Source organism: Athene cunicularia (genome assembly GCF_003259725.1).
Source record: "Athene cunicularia isolate RWA chromosome 8 unlocalized genomic scaffold, athCun1 chr8_part1, whole genome shotgun sequence".
In the NCBI taxonomy this organism is placed as follows: Eukaryota; Metazoa; Chordata; class Aves; order Strigiformes; family Strigidae; genus Athene; species Athene cunicularia.
In genome coordinates, this window is record NW_020799109.1 from 25,293,507 (window position 1) to 25,313,769 (window position 20,263).

The 20,263-nt window shown below is 39.6% G+C and overlaps 1 protein-coding gene across 7 annotated transcripts in view; it reads right to left on the bottom strand.

Moving 5' to 3' along the window:
• CRB1 (crumbs 1, cell polarity complex component) overlaps positions 1–20,263 on the bottom strand; it is a 110,314-nt gene that overhangs the window by 75,366 nt on the left and 14,685 nt on the right. For all 7 annotated transcript variants that reach the window (XM_026854314.1, XM_026854313.1, XM_026854318.1 and 4 more), the window contains exon 2: positions 3,669–4,253. In XM_026854314.1, the coding sequence (XP_026710115.1) occupies positions 3,669–4,253 (585 nt within the window). The remainder of the gene's footprint in view (positions 1–3,668; positions 4,254–20,263) is intronic.

Genomic DNA, 20,263 nt, shown 5'->3' on the forward strand with positions numbered 1-20,263 from the left:
CACTGCTTGCTTTTCAAATGAGTCCTACTGTGCACTTCTTTGTACAGCCCCAGTCAATAAAAAGCAAATGCACGCAAGGATGAAAGAAATACAGCAAACATTTTCAAACTTGCCTGCCTACAGGTATATTGTAAAATCACCTTCTGGTCAAAGATACTAGGGGTTTGCAGGCTCAGTGTAGTTCCAGGAGGACCTGCAAGTTCTTAATACAGCTGGAAATTGGTATCCAGGTCACCCCTTCCATTCTGTGCTGTAGTGCTGTGCTCAGGCACGGCAGGTACAAAGGACTGTTCCCAAATTCCTCCATCTGTGTATAGCAATCTTAAGTGCTCTTATCTGGATGGATAGTGTCAGCTATTTTCTAGGCACCAGCTTTGAAGGGACAGAGTGAGTGTTCATCAAAAATTAGACAGAGGGAAGAGTTCAGTTTCTTGGAGTGAGGCTTGTCCTTTTTGCTCACAGGTCTGTGCTAACCACCAGTTACCTGGATGTGTGCATAGATGTAAGTTGTTACAGGTCTTACAACACTGCGCTATGCAGACGCATTCGGAGGAGAGTAGCAGGGCTAAATCCAATCAAAGGTTTCAGCGCCATGAAGTTTTGAACTGTGACAAGCTCACTTTGAATGTACGTGCCCTCTGCTAATCTTTATTTTGAAAACTCTCTGACAGGTGATCAGTACTGCTGGGCTCTTCTCACATCGGTCTTGTGCTGAAATCTCAGCAGAGCTGAGAACCTGGGCTGAATCTTCTGCTCAGACTGGCTAGGCCACAAGGTTGGAAGTGCTGGTTTGCAACTTGAAAGTTGAGGAAGGAAACAGGCTTTCCACTTTGATAGCAATTGCTGTTGGATGGACAGTGTTGTTTGCTATTGATATCCACAATGATACTGCAATGAGCTTGCTGAGACATGAGATCTGCACTTGAGGTGCTTCATCCCATGGCAGAGGCTGCTGTGCCTCTGCTTGCCTTTAAGTGCCTAACTTATGATCCTCTAAATATTTCCATGGTGTATATGTTATTGATAAGAATACAGCATGAGAACTTAAAGATCTGTCAGGAATAATTTCTTCATATTGTACAGAGTTCGTTCCAGCTATGGTTACATCATATTAAAATGTATTGCACAAAGAATTAATGTAGCCCATTGCACCCATTTCATCTGTCACTAAAACACTTTTTCCTCCTGTTGTCTTGGGCTAAGAGTGGATTTTGGAACTGCCATGCATCCCTGATAGTTCACACTAAAATGCTCACTGGCAATGGAGGACTGGCTTCAGCTGTGTCCAGCAGGGTAATTAACGTACCTAGCTGTGGCTAATAACAGGCCCTTGCACCATGCTCTGTTGGGGTGAATTAAAAGCAAGCGCAATTAGTTCAATGAAGGAAAAAATGCATTTGATTTAGGTAGCCAGCAAAACTTCAACAAACCGATTGAGCTTCATTATTTAACAGCTGCGTGACACATGTCTTGTAAATAATTTCACACATGCAGAACATTATCATAGAAACTGCAGATTTCATGCTAAATTTTCCAGTCTTTGGCTCTTGGTGCGTTCTAACCTCTTCCATTTGTGTAAGAATTATGTGTGACATTTCTCAGCTATTTTAAGAAGTGCTGCAGCATACCAATCATACAAAATAGCAGTCATAGTCCATGAAACAAGTAGCAACTGCAGCCAGTAATTCAAGCATTTGGTTAACGTTACTGCTGTAGATTTACTGTACATTCTCTACCTACATATCAAGAGATATAACCTTTTTAACATCTTAGGGAAATGAGATGAGGCTGGATGACTTCCCACAGTAATTCATGGTGTCAGACCAGGATAATAATGGTTGGCAAGATCCCCTGACAGAGTAAATGAGGGTTTTTATTACCAGTGGGTACACCTCAGGGCTTTTATCCAGTAATCCCTCTGGCTTGTGCATTTAGCACAACTCACAGTGAGGTGCAGAAAACAACAAAAAAAGAATGCTTCTGATAAATCATTTTGTTAAGTAGCTTTAAAAACTGGTGTTTTACTGCTGAAGGAATAGTGATACTCCTCTACAGAATTATTATGATTAGTCTCTTTGCTGCTGGAAGCAGTGTTGGAGCTGTATGTCAAAATACAGCAGCCTCTTCTGCTTTGTATTTTAGACCTCTTCTCCTCCCTTGGTTCTCTCCTCATTTCTTAACTCTGCTTGTGCTGAATGTGGAGCACTTGGTGACATAGCTTGATTTTTAGTGAGAGCAGAGGGCATCAGCCTGGGAAACAGCAGAATTTCTTGATGAAAGTGGAGTGACTCCCAGCAGAGTGAGTTTTCCCCAGCAGTTTGTGTTGATCTAAATCTTCATTACTTTTTGTTTGGGCTTTACTATTTTAGTATGTTTTTTCTCTCCTTGTCTCTAAGGTGTATATTCTCTGTCTTTCAAATTTTGTTTCTTGGCTATGGATCCTGTTCTGGGCCCAACTAACTGTGCCAGTTAAACAAATACAGTTTCCTGAATACAACAGGAGGTCTGGGCTGAGTCTGATCATTGCAGGGTAACCATGCTGGCTGTTAATAGGTTTTTCCTTCCTTCTGCTCTTTGGCTTTCCCCTGGTTGTGTAGTTTTCTCCTCAGCTGGCCTGGGCTTAGACACCCGCTGGCAGCAGCAGGGTGGCGGGAAGGTAACAAGCTTCCTTCAAATAACATTCTCGGTGCTCATGAGGGATATTAACCAAGGGCTGGCTTCCAACAAGTGCTGTGTCAGACACAGGAAAGCTGCTTTTTACCTCTAACTTCCTCTCCTGCATGGGGATTTGGGGATGGAGCTGTAAACCACATCTCTCATTTCTTATTCATTTGAATCACTTGAAGCAATAGCTGTTTTTTTCCCCCCTTTTGCTGTATGACACTTTTTTTTTTTTTTTTTTCCCCTGCTTACCTGGCTGGCAATCTACCACTAAAATGCCTTCCCTTTTCTTTTAATGATTCAGTGTGCTACCTCTTGCAGTCCTACCCCTGAATACAGCTTTGAAGTTTGAAGGGAGCTGTCTCCCGCAAGGATTATACGGTCTCCAGTAGAGGAAGTAGGCAGGAAAAATCACACCTGTACCTTAAAAATGGAGCCACATAAAATGAAATTATCAAAAAATGGGCAGTTTGGGAACCTGATAATACTTTTCTATTTAATTTACATAATGTTCTAGTTGCAAATGAGTCCTCTCTTTCTGGGAAGGGCAGAGGAGAGGAAGTTAACGTGAAATGTCTAGGTTTAAGGGTACAGTTTGTCATGATTAGCAAATCAAGCCAGTCTAATGAGATCTAATTTTCAACCCTGTCAAACAGGTTTTGTCTGAGGATGAAAAACCATGTATAGCACTCTGAGGATGTGCATTTTGAGAATGTTTCTTTTAAAAGAAAGGAAAGTTAACCTAGCCCTGTGACATAGCTTGATGTTTACAAAACTGCTCTGTAGTTTTAGGTAAACGTGAGATTTCTATAACCCTTCTCTATCTGATATAGTTCACAGTGATAAGGTAACCCATAATGCACCAACAGTCACTGGTGCCGAAGCAGAAGGCAAGGTGGTAATACAGATATGACTAAATAAGTGTGGGGGTGGGGGAGCTGAACTTGGAACATAAATTATGATGGTTCTCCACGACACAAAGTAAAAGTTGTTTTAATAGTGCTTACCTGTGTACCCAACTGGACAGATGCAGTCATATTGTCCTATCTGGTTGAGACATGTTGCCCCATTCAAGCATGGATCTGACACACATTCATTCACTTCCAGGTCACAATGCTTGCCTTGGTAGCCTGGGACACAGTAGCAAGAGTATTCATCAACCCCATCCTTGCACACTGCTCCATTGTGGCATGGTTCAGAAATGCATTCATCAAAATCCATTTCACAGAGTGTACCTGTGTATCCTGCGCTACAAAGGCAGGTGGGCCCAGCCAGGCCATTTTGGCAGGTGCCTCCATGTTCACAGGGGTTTATGTCACACACAGTGACAGCTATTTCACAGGTAGATCCATTATAACCAGCAGGGCACTCACAAGTAAAGCTGAGGTTTCCAGCAGAGCTTAAACAGGTAGCGTTTTGAAGACAAGGGTTTGAAGAGCAAGGATCAGAGGTTTTATTGCAGACTTCCTCCATACTGTCCACTGATGCATCTGCACAAAGGCAAGTATCGTCTTTATGACCAGCAATGCATGTAGAATTCTTTTGGCAAGAGTTTGACAGGCATCTGGAATCATTCTTCATACAAAGTGACTCTAGAAAGGAAACACAAAAAATCCTGAAGACTTCCCAGCACTGGGAGTAACCAAGAATGAAAGTGTAACTCTTAACACAACTGTGCTTCAAAACCAACAGCTCCAGTTGTTGGCTGTTGAGAAGAAAACAGGGCTGGTAACTGTGTGACAAGTATTAGTAGACTAATAAATGTAAAATGAAAACAATTATGAAAATATGAGTAGGTTATAATTTCCTGTTCTTGCCTCTTCCAACAACCATGGCCTGGAGTGTCAGGATTGGTTAACACTCTATTAAGAGTACAGTTGCAACAACATTGGTAGTTGTCAACAGATATCCAACAATATGGAATGCATTTAGGTATATTTAAGACAAATTTTTCTTTTTTTACTAGAGAAAGGTGTTGAACCACATTTTTCAGTTCAATACCACTTTGTATTCTTTTGTGGAGGAAATTTTTTATATTACATTTCAACAAAGCTAAATGACTGAGATGCAGTTATAGCTCAAGTAAGTGGTTCAAACCATCATGTGCTTTGATTTTGACTTCTTGATTATAAAAACTAATTTGACAGCTGGATGGTATTTCCACCACACAGAATCTCCAAACACCTGAGATTCAAAATAGCCCTCTGAGAGCCTTCCAGCCTCTGAGGCTGGGAGGACATGGTGCACGTGGTGTAAACATGTTCTTTACCCTCCAAGAACTGAGCTCCTGGCAGTAATTAAAGGCCACTTGGAGTTGCCTTGCTGCTGTAAAGACTGGCTGACAATAACAGTAGCTACTGCTCACTTTCTAGTCAAGGAGTGAGCTGTTACCAGCATTGATTATAACCTACAACTGAGAAACAGTGATAGAGTAAAAGAAGTGAAGGATGTTCTTTCTAGTAAAAGAAAACAAGAATTTTGCCATGAAACTGTAACAATTTTAAAATCATGGTTGTCTCTATAAAAAAATAAATGGCATATTCAGATAAGCATAGCATATATGTAGGTATATACCTGCTGCCTTAAATTCAGTGTTAGGCATACTAAGCAATAGCAACAACGTGCCAGATACTGAGTGCATGAGGTTGGTGTGTTGACCTGGGCTGAATCCTCTGCAATTACAACTTCACTGCCAACAACATCAAGTGAGTGAGAATGAAGCTTGTGTACTTTTATGTCTATTATAATCAGGTCTCCCACATGCAGCACAGACATGGGTAAAGAGTGCAATAGGGTTCTGCTGATCACTAAATTAATCTCATAATAGCATGTTGATTCTGTTGTGACTTGTTATTGTTTTGTTATTGATCAGTGGAAACAGTGTTAATCATCAGCACACATTCTGCAGCATCTGGGAATTTTGTTATTAACACATAAACTGAGTCAAGGATGTAGAGATGCTAAGGCCCAAAAGGATGATTGTAAATGGGGTGTTTGCTCTAGACGTCTATCTTGGTCTAAAAAGGTCAAGCTTTTGAATGCTGAGAGGCTAGTGGAAGAAATCCTGGAGTTGACTCCAAACTCTGCTAGTGAAATGAAACAATGGCAGATCAAACCTTATCATGATTAATGGAGTGAAGAAAGGCAAGTATTTATTGACATAAACCACCTAGAAGACAGGAACCATATAAATACTGATCTAAAAAGCCAAATTCACATATAGTATTTTAATTCCTACTGATCAAATTGGAAAATCTGATCTGGAGTTCAATAAGAAGAGTTCTATCCAGTACATTTTTTTCCTTTGCAACTGATTTTCACCATGTTATAAGAAATCCTCTGCTGTATAGTGAACTTCTGAATACCATCAGACTTCTAATGTGATTACAATGTGACATTCCTCAAAATATGAGGGTAAAACTGTAAACAAGTATTTTGCATATTACTAGAAAGAAAAAGTATTTGTATAACTGGAGGGGAAAAAAAGCAGTCATATCTTGGCCAAGAATCTATGGAATAAAGCTGCATGTTCCTTTTGGAGAGAAGGTAGTGATTCAGAAAGTAAAGACTAGTGGGCTAGAAAATGAAAGTTGCATTAAACAATCTAGATAAGAATCCTGTAAAAATCCTCTTTTCTTCTTTCAGTTTATATTTTTATTCTGTAATCTTGTTTGGAAATAAAAAGGGTATGTGTCTTCTACAGCAGTTACTTGAAAATGGCAGAACAGTGTATGTTTGTGCAAACAGGGTGTTGTGGATGAGCTGAACTTCTCAAAGGAATTCAGACCCATTTGCCATCAGTCTCTAATTCCTTCCTGGTTCTTGGAATGGAGATTCAGAAGGGTGGACATAATACATAAGGGGATGGGGCACTGAAAGCAAAGCAACATGTAGGGATGCTTATCAATAACTGGGACTAAAACAATGCTGATAAAGTCCTGGGACAGGTCCCTGGCTGGCTGGGAAAGTGAGAGATTAGGGCTGTTCACCAGAGTTTAACAACCAACCACCAGCTACTGTCAGAGAATACAAACTGACTGATGAGGGTGCATTTTCATAATGGGTATTTAAATACATAATATAATTTAATCTGGGTTTTTCCCCATGAAAAGTGGAGGAAGAGAGCCTCAGAAGGCTTTACCCGCTTAAGAAATATGGTTTATGTAGATATGACACTATTGATAATAAATAGGGAGACTGGAGAAGTTTATCTGTGTTTCACTGTTGTACCTCCTGACTTGAGGTGTACATGGGAGCAGCAGTGCCTCTGGGAATAAAAAGCACCAATCTGAATGAACTTGATGTTCATAAATAGGGACATATACTGAGTCAAATACCTATTAATACTTATTTGAACAAGCAGAGTAGAGATCTATGTGGTAACATCAGTAGTAACACTGGTATCATGACTTAAAAGAAACTAACTGTGGTCTTAAGGATTACATAGAAATAGTTTTTTATTGTTTTGAGGTGTTGCATGTATAAGTAAAACTGAGAAATGTTTTTGTTTGAACTGTTTCTAGCTGTTGTCTTGCTCATATACACCAGAGATGCAGAGGAGAAATGTCTAGAAAAGGTATAGTCTTTTCTTGGTAAAGATTATTTAATGCTGGCTAAGATAGACCTGATTGAGAAAGCAAGCTAAACATTGATTAGCAGGAGGAGAAATGGAGATTTAACTCCTATTCTATGGAAGAAAACATGACAAAAATAGTGCTTCTGATTTAGCCTGCCTTTAAAATGGCCATCCCCAAACCTGTTAGCATTGTTTTGCACTGGGAGCAGGTATGTCATCCTAATATGGTATCAATTATACTTCCCACAGCTCACAGCTCTCACTGAATGCAAAATTCAGTTCAAGTCAACAGTATCACAGACCTTTCTCCTTCTCAGCAGACCCTCATGTATGTTCTGATGTCCTTGTTTACATAATTTTGTGTATTACCCATGTATTTAGTTTCTTTTCTTTAGCCTGGATAATAAAAAGGTTACTGCAATCTGTTAATTACAGTTAAAATGAGCAAAACTGTGTTCCTTAGGAACTTTTCCATCTCATGTTTTTCTTGGGATTGCACACCTTGAAAGAGCTTTCCTTTGAGTCTGTCTACCTACTTAATCAAAAGTGCATATTTGAAGAAACATCGCAAATTTGAAGACATTAACTATGATTAAATTATAAAATTATCTAACTATTGTACTGTGTAAACTACAAGAGGTGAGGTCAATCATTCCAGTGCTTAAGTAGGACCACTGTGACAGGAGAAGCAATGTAGTTAATTATTACTGCTTTTCCAGATATCTTTTGAGTGAAACAATTCAATCTGTTGAAATGACTGTGTGTGAGAGAAACCAAAGTATTTGGCAGTCTGCAGTTTTGATAGCAACATACTAGCTTTGAGTACTGGTTAAAAAGCTTCATAGCTCTCCAAGGCAGTAATAGTGGATGGAAAATGAGAAGAGAGGAAAGGAAACCCTAAAAGCACAGTCAGTAGTGAAGGCAACCAATTTGTCTCCAAGGTGACACCACAATGGGAAAAACATGAAACAGGAAAACTTTCCTGGATTTTTTAAAACCAGTATCTTAATTTCAATTCCTTTAGCTTTATAAAACAAATTTATTATGCAGAAATTACCAACAGACAATTCAATAAATCTAATACTATCTAGAGGATGCTTTTGTCCAATTTGTACTACAAGTTTACAGTGAAGCAATAAAGTTTTTTGAGTTTTATCTTCATTCTAACGTGCTGTGCCATGATTTTTATTATTTATATAGTTCTTGAGGAACGCAAGAGTTCTGAAGGTCTTAGCAGAGATGTAATCACTGCTGATTTTTAGATTACTTGGATTACTTGTAGTTTAAAGGCTAGGACTAAGAGTTTTTGTTAGACCTACTATACAGTAGTTTTGCCCCAGCAACAAAACAGCATCTCAAAAAGGTGGTCATCAAAGGGTATGCAACTACTGTGCTGTAGTTATTAAATGGTATGCAGTTCACTAGGACATTCCCATGTTTTTTTGAGAAAAATTTGTGTTCTTAAATGACATGAGTGCTTCAGAAAATCCTTGGATCCCAGGCAGCTAGTTAGAGCACCATTTTTCACCTATTTGAGACAAGTTATTTAAACTACCTCCCTTCCTGCTCCATGGAAACTCAGTTTCCCTGCTGTTCTGCAGTGATGTGGAAGGACAGATTTGGGAGCCTATTGAGCTGTTGAGAGCTATGTGGAAATGAGAGATAATAAAGATCATATCATGTGGAAGCTGAACTCCCCTGTGCTCTGTGATGTGATGTGGCAGAGTATGATGGGGTCTGATGCAAAGGCTGTCTCAGTTTGAGCTGATGGCTAAAGAATATTCTCTACTACATTTGCAGAAAGAGCTCTAAGGGACGGAAATATTTCAGTGTTTTGGGGAGCTTTGTTTTTGGTAAGGCTGCAGAGGGAGAAACTAAAAAAGCCTCATGTTCTAGTTCAGATATGCAGAGGAGTCGTCTTCATTCTTAAGCAATTAAGGTCACTTCCTCAGCTACTTACTCTGACAGAACTTAAAACTTGTACGTAACATTAGAAAAATGGAAACAAATTGCTGATCACTTTGGATTTACACTGACTGACACTTGAGGTAATTATCAGTCTCTTCATAAACACTGGTACATTAATCTAATTACGAGAGGAATTAGTGCCAAGCATTTTACTCCAGGCTTAAATCCTATTGATGCAGATGAGGTGTTTGGCAGTAAAATTCTTTGCGGTAAAGCTTGCCATCTACTGGCGAATTATCAGTACTACCAGAAACACGCATCTTTTACAAGAACTGGTACAAAAAATTAAATATAAGAAATGCCAAGTAAAAGACAGTATTTTTTTTTCCTCTTGGATAAGCTTATTTAAATTCATTAAAGTAACCTTTTTAGTGTATGAATAAATGAGCTTATATAGCTAATCAGCAGTAAAAATGCATTATTTTGTCTGGTAAAGTCTTCTTAGTGATCAGAAACCACTGTAGTGAAACAAAACAACTTTTGGGATGTTGTAAATGTATGACAGTGAGCATAGGAGGGCAAAATTAAATTAGTGAGAAAGTTAAGATAAACAGGGCAAGGGTTTTGAAAGGTCCAAAGCAATTTCGCATTGAGCTTTTGACTCCTGACAAGGAAACTGGTGTTCCTCAGTAAAGCAGGTAATTTTGAAGAGCTCATGCTGTATATTTTTCCTGACAGCTTGGAGGGGTTTTTTTTCCCAGATTCTGTTTGAATCGGAGACCTAGAGAGTTTATGTGTGCTTTCCAAACTATTCTACTGTATTAAGTTGATAAAATCAAAAGGAAAGTGAATTGATGATCCCAAATTCTGAGAATCTGATTGGCAATCTCAGCCATTCAAAGCCCACCCCCCCCCAAAAAAAAAAAAAAAAAAAAAAAAGTAGCAAACTGTATTGGGTTGTTTCTATCTTTCAGCAAAGACTTGTTCTTTCAGAAGACAACTCTTCCTACAAGTTGGTAAAAGATCATAATCAGCAGCAGAATTTAAAAAGAAATTTCAATCACTGCTAATCACATTGTTATGAACTGGAGTTCACTTGACTGTGGTCATGCCTGCACTTTGCTAATCATCTCATCAGCCTGGAGGCTGCTTGCAACTTGCAGTGCTGTTTTTCAAATGTGCCTTGTTCCCCTGAAGGAGACTCAGCTTCACAGAAGCTCTCAACACTAACAGCTTCAGAGTCTTACATATGCTGCAGAAGCTTTCTGACTCTCTTAACAGAGCCAGTCTATTTTTCTAGAAAAAAAACTCAAAAACCTATGAGAAGATGGAGGACTTCTTGATACTCATATAGTCATCAGTGTTGATGATTTTACTGTGCTTTGAGGAGGTTTTTTTTTCTTTACTTTTTTTTTTAACAAAGAGTTATTTTCACATGTTTGAAATAAAACTAGGAAGCTACACCAGCTAATGCCAATAAAGCAGTTCACAGCAAAATCTGACTTTTTATTAATTCATACATTTTGGAAAAAAATGGATAGCAAAAAATCTATATGCTGGTCTATGAGTGGAGAAATGAAACTTTAAAAATACTCCCAAGGGAAAAGTGATCAAATTACAATAGCAAAAAAAGTGTTGAGGGTTTGTTTTTGTTTTTGTTTTTAAATAAAATCAACCCAAAACATGTTTGTTGGTTCTGGTTTGTTTGTTTGTTTGTTTTTAATTTGCTAAAATAGCTTATATAATTGACAACTTGGTTGTGGTCAGTCACTAGAAAGATAAAATTTCATTGGGATGAAGCAACCATTGCTTCTCTTAAAGCTTTTACTTCAGTCTTTTTTCTCTTGAATCAAAACGAGCATACAGCATTTGTTCACAACTGAAGGCTTACCTGATGATCAATAAACTCACTAAAGAAGTCATGGGATAACACGACGGTAGCAAGCATTTTTAGATAGACCAGTGTCTGAAGTTAGAAATGAGCACCTTCAATGCTTGTGTTCATTTCTTGTTTAAAACTTGCTCCTGGGATTTTAAAACAAGTGTGTGAATCTGTGTCACTGAAATACGAAGCTCTGTGACTTTAGTAAAATTTTTTGCAATAATTAGCACTTAACTGGAAAGATTAAAATATTGTCCAAGGCATTTAGTGCTTCACTGAAGAGTGCTTGACTTTGGTATAACTAAGCATATCTCCGTTTATCTGCAGTGCACCATGACGTAGAAAATAAAGTTCACCAGTATGACAATAACTCCCTTGCAAAGACAGCCCTAGAAAGTTGCAGGTGTGCTTATATATTCAATCTTGATGTATCTTGAAGAACTAGGGAAGGCATGAGCACAGATGCATAATCAACAGCGAGAGAGACTGGGATCAGATACTGTCATCATGGACTGAAAGGCAGAGATGCCATTCATAGATCAGCATTTGGCAGATGGGGAAAAAAAGGACATGAAACTATGTCATTCTGGATAAAACAGATCCAGGTAAGGGGCTATCTTAGCCCTCAGAATAGCTTTTCCATTGAGATTTTCTGTGAATAGATCATTGCAGTTTTCCCACACAGTTCTGATTTCCAGAATAAAGTCTCAAACTTCTTCAACATTGTACTAATGCTATTTTACCACTTCCCACCTCCCAGTACACTTGTATACCATCTTAATTATTTAATGTAGTGAGCGGCTTGTAGTTACTGTGGTGCCATTTCTCCTTTGCAAGCTTCACCTGGTAGGAAAGTGCCAGCCCCAGGACCTGACCTGCTCTATCCACAGCTGTAAGTATTACTCAGTCTGCTCAATGAAAAAGCATACCTTGGAAAGCTGTGAACAAACTTCTGCCAAACAAACAAGCACTTGTTCTGTCTACAAATGTTGTGGTCATAAAGGGTTAATCCTGAATCTTTAACTTCAGTTGTGTGTCCAAAACATCCTAACATGTTGTTATAGAAACCACTTTCAAGCTTTAAATCTTGAATCATGATTATTACCATAGTAACCACCACCACACACAGGCAGAAAAGAAAAAAAGTGGTTACACAAATATTCCACTTCTATCAAAAAAAGCCAATTTTGTTTTCAAATACGTTTGCATCAGCAAAACCAAGAAAAGTAAATTAACAACTTATTTTCTCAAGCGGAAGTGTATACTAGCATAAGAGTAACAGCTGAATAGCTTTGACGTTTTAAAATGTTGTTTAGGAAACATTTTAAAGCTATCTGTAATTCAAATTACGGAACTGGTTATTAAATCAATGTCTCCATTTCACTCTTCTCCAAACATTTCTTCAAGCTCACGCTAATTTGCTGCTGCTCCCCAAGAACGAAGGCTGTTACTGTTGGCTGTCATTTTCCTTCGCTGTCTTTTTAACTTTGTGCCATCCCAGATTCCTTACCATATGAGCACTTCAACAGCAGCACTCCTTACAGCTGCACCAACTGATTATACTAAACACAGCAACAATTTGACAGGCTTTCCTACAAAGCAGCCAGGCAATGACTGTTTTATCACACCGCAGTGAGGTGTGCTAGTTCAAAGGCACTCGCTTGGCATGGCACACACATGGCTGCAAGAGTGCTGGAGAAAAGGGGGGAGTGGGTGCAGCTCATTAGCTTGTGAGTTGTGGTGTCAGCAGTGAAGGAATAAACCAAACATCTCAAAAATGAGATAAATACTTCTAATAGCAAATATTTTGGGGCTCTCGCCTTATTTTGCATCATACCCTAGTGTCTGTGCTGGTAACAGGAGGAGAATCAGGCCCAGGAGCTCCACAGGCCCCCTACAGATTGAGTTTGGGGGGTTTCTGGTTCAACTGGACATCAAGTCATGGCACTACTAGCAATGCAAACAGACTGGTTTCTAATATGAATAAAAGAGTTTATCTTCTTTACCTTGACATTTAGTTTCTTTACCTTTACATTTAGCACTAGAGTTTACATGTAGCAGTTTACCTTGATAGTGCATAGTGATCATTGTGCTTTTACTATGCACAGATACTTTTGTTTGTATAATATGCAGGACAGTGGCTGATCAGGACCAGAAAATAGCTGATATCCATTACAGTAAATTATGCAGATACTGATGTAGAAACTGAACTGATTTCTGCTCTGCAATACCCACTACTATATACACTCTATCTGAATTTAACTTTCCTCTTCAATAGTTTCACGATATGTGTATCCACATTCTTACCTCCTAAGTCCACAGAATAGTAAAGACAAGACTGTAATGAGGTGTTCCTTCTTCCTTTAGAAATTTGGTTTTAGTTGAATTCACACAGCAGAATTTATTCTTGATACTACAGAACAGGATTCCTCCACACAGGGACATGGGAAATAAATGGGCAGGTGAGCAACAACTATGATACATGGTGGTGGGAACCTGGGGGCCACTTCAAGTCTGCCTTTCTGTCAGCTCTTCAGAGGCAAAGGACATGGAAAATTTATTGTGCTCAAAATCTGAAACAATTTTATTTAGGTAATAAACTTGATTTCTTATAAGAAAGATTTTGTGATTCCGCAGGTTAAATGTCTTTGTCCCAAGGATTCAATCAATACCTTTCCTGCCTGCACTGCTTTTAGGGCTTCATTAAAGCTGGGGACTTCCTCAGCATATAACTCAGGATACAGAGCCATGTGTGTAAATACCTCTCCTGTGAGATGAAAGGTTTTTCAGAAATAAAGAGAGAAATAAGGAAAGAAAACCCAGGTGGTTTAGTTAGGGGTATGAATTATGTCTTATACTTTAAAATGTTATCCTGTATTGCTTGCCCTTAGTGAGGTTTCTCAGCACATCTAGATGAACTTGTTTGGATGGGTACATTTGTAATACTTTTGTGAAAGGTGTTGCTCTTGCCTTGCTCTAAAGCAGTACAAACATGCCAGCATCAAGCCTTTTAAAATGGAAGCATAATCTGATGTTTCCAAGCCAGATATCAGAACTCACTGAGGGGTAAAAGTGGTGCTGGGAAATGGAAAAATTAAAGCAATGCTTGCATTTTGAAAGATACCACCTGTATTCACAGCTATGCTAAGGAGAAAGGCTAAAACATAAACCTTGGAAGCAGACACATGGCATAATAACAAGGGAAATGGTGCCAGAGCTGAAAAGAGTGGCAGAAAGACCAAAGCATGGTCTCACTTCTTCTCTGCATCAGTTGGGAGATTTTCAGGAACACAGAGGGAGTAACACAGCATAAAACTGTCAGTTTGTGAATTTGGGTGATATCCAGTTGCTCCTGGTTCTGTTTGAATTCCAAACAGTGGAAAATAGGGAGCAAAGGAGCTGTTGGCTGTTGAGGAGGCCAGATCTCACCTTGAGAGACACAAGGTCTCACAGCTTCTCTGGAGTCTGAAAAGAGTTTATGGCACTTAGCCTTGTGTAAGGCAGACTCCTGGCTCCTGCTGAATTTGGCCTCAGAAAGAAGCTGGGAACTTGGCTGAGCTGGGAGACACTACCCCTCATGCAGACCAGCTACCGCTGACTTGCAGTGCTGAGATTTCATTTAGGTCAGAACATGCAAGCAGCAGTGCTGCCACTGTGCTCGGCTACTAACAGGAGAAAGGAAAAGCAGTCAGAAACGTTGCCAGTTGCTGCTGAATCTCTAATCTACTGAGCTTTGAGGAGAGGGGCTAAAACATGAGTACAAAATTGACTTCAGGTCCAAATTCTGTGTCCATGTGTTGTTTACTTCTGAAAGCTGTTAGAAGGCATCTTCTTCAGTCTCCTTTACCTGTGGTTTGCCCTCCACTTCATTACGTTTTTCCTTTTCTGAATAGGAAAACTGCATACAGCAGTGATTCCGATGTACAGTACACATACATGATGTACAGTAGCACATAAAGGTGCTGTGATTTTAAAACATAGCTTCAAGTGTCTGTAACATTGACCCAGACTTAAAGCCCTAATTGTTAGAAATGCATCATACCAACCTGTAACATGGAGCAAGAATTTATCTTCTGGTGAATGTTATTTTATCCTTCATTTTGCAAGTCAAAGACCTCATAAAATTAGATTTTCCCCTCCGTAAGTCATGCTTAAATTTTGGCTTCAAGAATATATGTATATGGTCATTGATCAAATGTACTACATTAGTAGATAATAATAGGGAAAATGTGACTGTCAGGCCTATCACACAAGCATATGTTCACAGCTAGTTTTTGATGACTCCCAACATAGCCTCCATGAGCACTTGTTTTTATGGCATTCCTATAACCAGAAGATCCCATCAAGGCACATCTTATCAGATCTTATCCCTTCTGCACAGACAAATCTTTAGCAACAAAATGCACATTCAGAAAGTTACGGTTTTTGACATACTAGAACAGGGGCAAAAACCATGACAAGACACATAATGGTTTTTATAGATTTACTCCTTTTCCCAGTTGGCTTACTATGCTCTGCTTTGAAGTCTGTAAGGAAATTAATGTTTTAAAGTTTCTAAGTGCAAAGCTGTGTACTGATGTGTGCAGGTGTAGAGATTGCCTCCAGTAGGTTCTCACTAACATAGTTGAGAACAAAATGTTGCTGAAGCCAACAAAATGCAGCAGAACAGCAAGATCAGCTCCAACTTTAGACTAGCATCACACTGATACTCATAGCCAATGCAGTGCATGCTGTCCCTCCAGGCTTCTTGAATCCATAGTCTTTTTCTTGCACAATTTCAGTTTCATACTACGTAACAGTACTCTCTTATCAAAATCATGATGCTGCTTCTCCTGACTCCCCAGACTTTACAAAAGGATTCAGCCCTGTGGCAGATCAGCATTAAGTTGCTGGAAATACAGTGCACTGTGATGTAAATGCTGCAGGAATCAGAAGATAGCTTCAATGCAGCTACGATACACAGTGAGTATAGAGAGAGCAAGGTCATTCTTTTCCATCATGAACTTTGTAGAGGAGTTCACATTCCAGCCCTTTCTGTTATTTACTAAATTCTTTTCAATAGAAATTACCTACAGTTAGCTCTGCATGAGCTAACTACCAATTAGGATCTAAAGACTGCTCAGGAAAAGTCCCAATTCCTGTATTTTGGAACAGGCTAGACTCTTAACAGGGGGAACTGGTGCAACCAGAGTTTCCAACTGCTCTCCTGCTGAGCTCCTGTGCTGAGTGGCTACCAGCAGGGCCAAGGTCATAATGTTGAGATTGGTGAAGAACAATGATGTGAACATTATCTGCACAAGTTGCCCTCACTGACCTCATACAGACAAAAATCAGTCACAGGCCCAATAGAAGGATGCTGTAATGTGAACTTTTGCAGAAGGCTAGTCTTTTGAACTCTTCATTTAACAGTGAAGCTCCACCATGTTCATGGCTCTGACACAACACCTGTGGTAGCTTTCCTGACCTGCAAACAGAATGTAGTGTGGCATCCTAAAAAATCTACTGACTTGTAACAGAGGACAAATTAATTTGTTTCATGGCTTTACAACATTTTATTTACAGGGTAAGTTCAGAAGCAGATCCTAGTAAGACTCTAAAGCTACATGATATGAAATTACTAGTCTTAGTCCACAGACCACCATGGTTTCCTCTGCCATGATTTCAAGAACTGTTTGCTGATTAATGGCAAAACTCTATGTCCACCTGCAACATACTATACAACCTGCAGAGGTGTTGTTCTGCCAGCTCCACCTTTCCCTGAGAGCCACTACCCTCTCCTTGTCCATACTGCAATCCTAGAGAGGGCTGGCCAAGCCCTCATTTGATGGTGCCCCAGAACTTGATTGTACCTGACAGCAGTGCAGTGTAATTAAACAAAAGAATGAAAGGTAAATAAAAGCCATGAGAATAGCAGCTGCAGGTTACATTGTCTTCTCTGTCATGTGAGAACTTGGACTGAACAGAGTTTGCAGGACAACAGAAACTATTTCTATGAGAGGTATTCACAAATTTTTGGAGGTTGCTAGGAAGATCAGAGTTTTTACTCTACTGGTATCTACAAAGCAAGTCCTCAGTTTGACATTTCCTGTTCTGTGCAGATAAGGAGCTGTCTGTATCACATGGTTGTTTACACAGCTCATTTGGCTGCCTTTCACTTTGCAGCAGAACACGATGACTAGTCTGAGTAGTGGCAATCACAGCAGAGTGCACTGTGCCTGTGACACTGCCAGGCCACACAGGGCTGATAGACCTCCTTCTCTCATCATACCTGGCATATTTTTATGTCATAGCACTTGTCTGGCTGAGTCACTTGATGAATTTCTCAGAGGCTTCAAGGCTGTATGTGTCACACTAGTCCAGATGCTCTACTGAGGTAACAATTTTCCTTCCTTGTCTCCTACATAACAATAACAATAACAGAAATAAACCTTTGAGTTTTATTCACAAACCCCTTTTTATGCCTGATTTTTGGAAACTTTAGCAAATGGCTAACACTGACTGCCATCACCTGCTCTGCCTGCCTTGCTCAGGTCCAGTAGGACTGATCTCTTCAAGGTATGGCCACTGCCTTGACTGCTCTGCTGTCATCCCCAGCTCCCAGCTCCCCTTCCCTTGCCGAGCAGCCTGCACTTGCTGCTCCCTGGACATGCCTTTCAGGTTGAACTGGTTTTCTTAGTTTAAAATAGGATCTCAAGATACAAACCTACATGTGCCAGACATGGAGGAGGAGGACAAGGTTTGGGTTTTTTTTATATGTTACACTGAAGTGTTAGTGCTTTCAAAGCACTTTCCATTCTCAAAGCATTGTGCAAACACCCTATAGTTCAGGCTAATTACACCAACTGTACTAGCATAAGCCATGCAGAGTCAGAGATATCACAAGGAATATCTTTGTCTCGCAGCACTGATCCCAGTTTCCCGTGCGTGTGTATCCTTTGAGGAGGAGAGTGACCCAAAGGAAGAGCAAGAGTAGGTACTGAAAACTCACTCTATAATTAGGGATGTCTTTCTCTGAAACCTTTGTAAGATGCTTCATTGTAGAAGTAAAGCAAAACCAGAATATCCACCAGCATCAGGGTATGCCCAGGAGTCTTCCTTGGGGAACATGCTAGTAATAAACCCCTTGTATTAGAGGAATATCACTAAAAGTCAAATTGTTTCTACAAGCCTAATATGGTGGTGTGTTTTATAATAAAAACACCTACCATTAGGGCATTAAATATCTGCTATAAATGAAGAGGTATCCAGCAAACTTCATCAAAATTAGATCAGTAAGATTTTTGCCAGTAAAATGATACAAAATTTAAACCCATGAATAAATAAAACACTATGCAGTAGCAATCAGTATGGTGTTGTCATTTCTTGGAGGTTTTAAAAATTGTTTTATTTCCTGGTTAGGAGATCTGACTCCTTGTCTCTCCTTCCTTTCCTAGTTCTTACTTTCCTGCCTCAGATTTTTTCCATGCATTCTTCTTTTCTTCCTCTGAGGCTTGATCCAAAGCAGACTTGGATTTACAGAGCTGCAATGGGAAGTTACAGTAACTTTGTGTGGCTGGTGAGCCTGCAGTAATTGTAGCCCCAGGACACAAGGTCACTCATGGCACCAGCTCGAAGGGGTGACAGTTGCCTCCAGAGCTGTGCTGAAGTTCTCACACTCCACAGAATGATCCAGAGGACAATAAAAAAATCAGCTCTTAAGACACAGGGTGAGCATGGGATGTTGGTGGTGTGGTGGGTGGGGAGCGGAAGATAACATTAGCAAGCAGGGGGAGGCAACTAAAGCCTCCACAGCTTGACATGGAGAAGTTTTCTCTGAAGAAACTTTGGTGCCATACAATGATGAAAGAACAGAACGAATACCCTATTTTGGGGGAAAGGACCATCCTCACAATAATACCAGTCCAGAATTACCAGTACAGAGTACATTATAGGGCAACATCTTGACCCTGCTTTGTATTAAATTATGCTGTATATATAAATGAGATCTGTGCAATAGTAAAGGTCTGGCCAGGAAGAAATTAAGATTTGACAGCAGTAATGAATATGTGATAAATATCTAGTCACTAGCTCTCTGGGAGCATTTTTGCAGAGAGCTCTCTGACAGGGCTTGTTTTATGATCCCGAAGGGCATCATACAACATACTGTGCTGAGAGGCTGCAGAACAGATTGGGAAGTAATTCTCAGTACTTAATATGTGAAGATTCTCAAAAGCAATTGTCTCTTAGGATCACATTTCCTTTGATTGTTGGGATTATTAATTATAGATAGCCTTGAACAGAACAAGGCACTTACTGTACTCCTCAAACAGTGTCTCATTTAAAGGAACAAAATATCTTACTTAATTAGAGGTTCAGCTGCAGTGTCTTTTCAAGATACTTTGGTTTTGATTTGACTATGGTAGCCTACTGTAACAAATATTATTCCATTCATAAACAAGGGAGCTTGTAGGCATAACAGTGTAGGAAGGAAATGCCAGAATGTTTGTCATTCAGCTTACCAGGGAAGTTGGAGTATCACCATTCGATAGAGCATTTAGACTATGGATTATGTCTATAGTTCAAAAATGGTTGCACTTACATGGAGCCCTCTCCTTTGCACCATTTGTCTTAATTGGATTCAGCCCCTGCTTTATCAAGTGATATCAGGCAGATGCATTTAAAGCTTAATTTTCTCTCTGGATAAATGGAAGCATATTGGTTTCGCTAACAATTCTTCAGGCTAATTTTGTTCTGATTTTGTCTTACCTGTGCTTTAGTCATCATGATTGAACATATTAAATTAGTCACAAAATTAACCAGATGAGTATCAGTTTGTTTATGTTTATGTACATGCTCAGTTTACTCTTAGCATCATGTGTTATTAGATATGTTGATTCATTCTTTTCATTAACAAATTACATTCATTGACTGAGAGAGGTTTATTGCTGTAAATTCTGATGTCCCAAGAAGCTTTTACTAACATTCTCTTCACCATGCAGTCCTAAATATATGTGCTAGAGATACATGCAGGAAGTACTCTATTTTCCATATATTATGTTCATGGATTACATCTGAGAAGGCAATAAATTCAGTTCCCCAGCAAGGTGGGTCAGATTCCTGTTGGGGTGGATATACAGAGCCAGGTGCAGGTCTATCACCAGACTACAAATTAGCACCTCCAGCCCCTTGCCTCTCCCTGGGGAGCTAATGGGGGTGGAGGGCAGATGAGCTAAGGCTCAGAGATGAGCTCTGGAGCC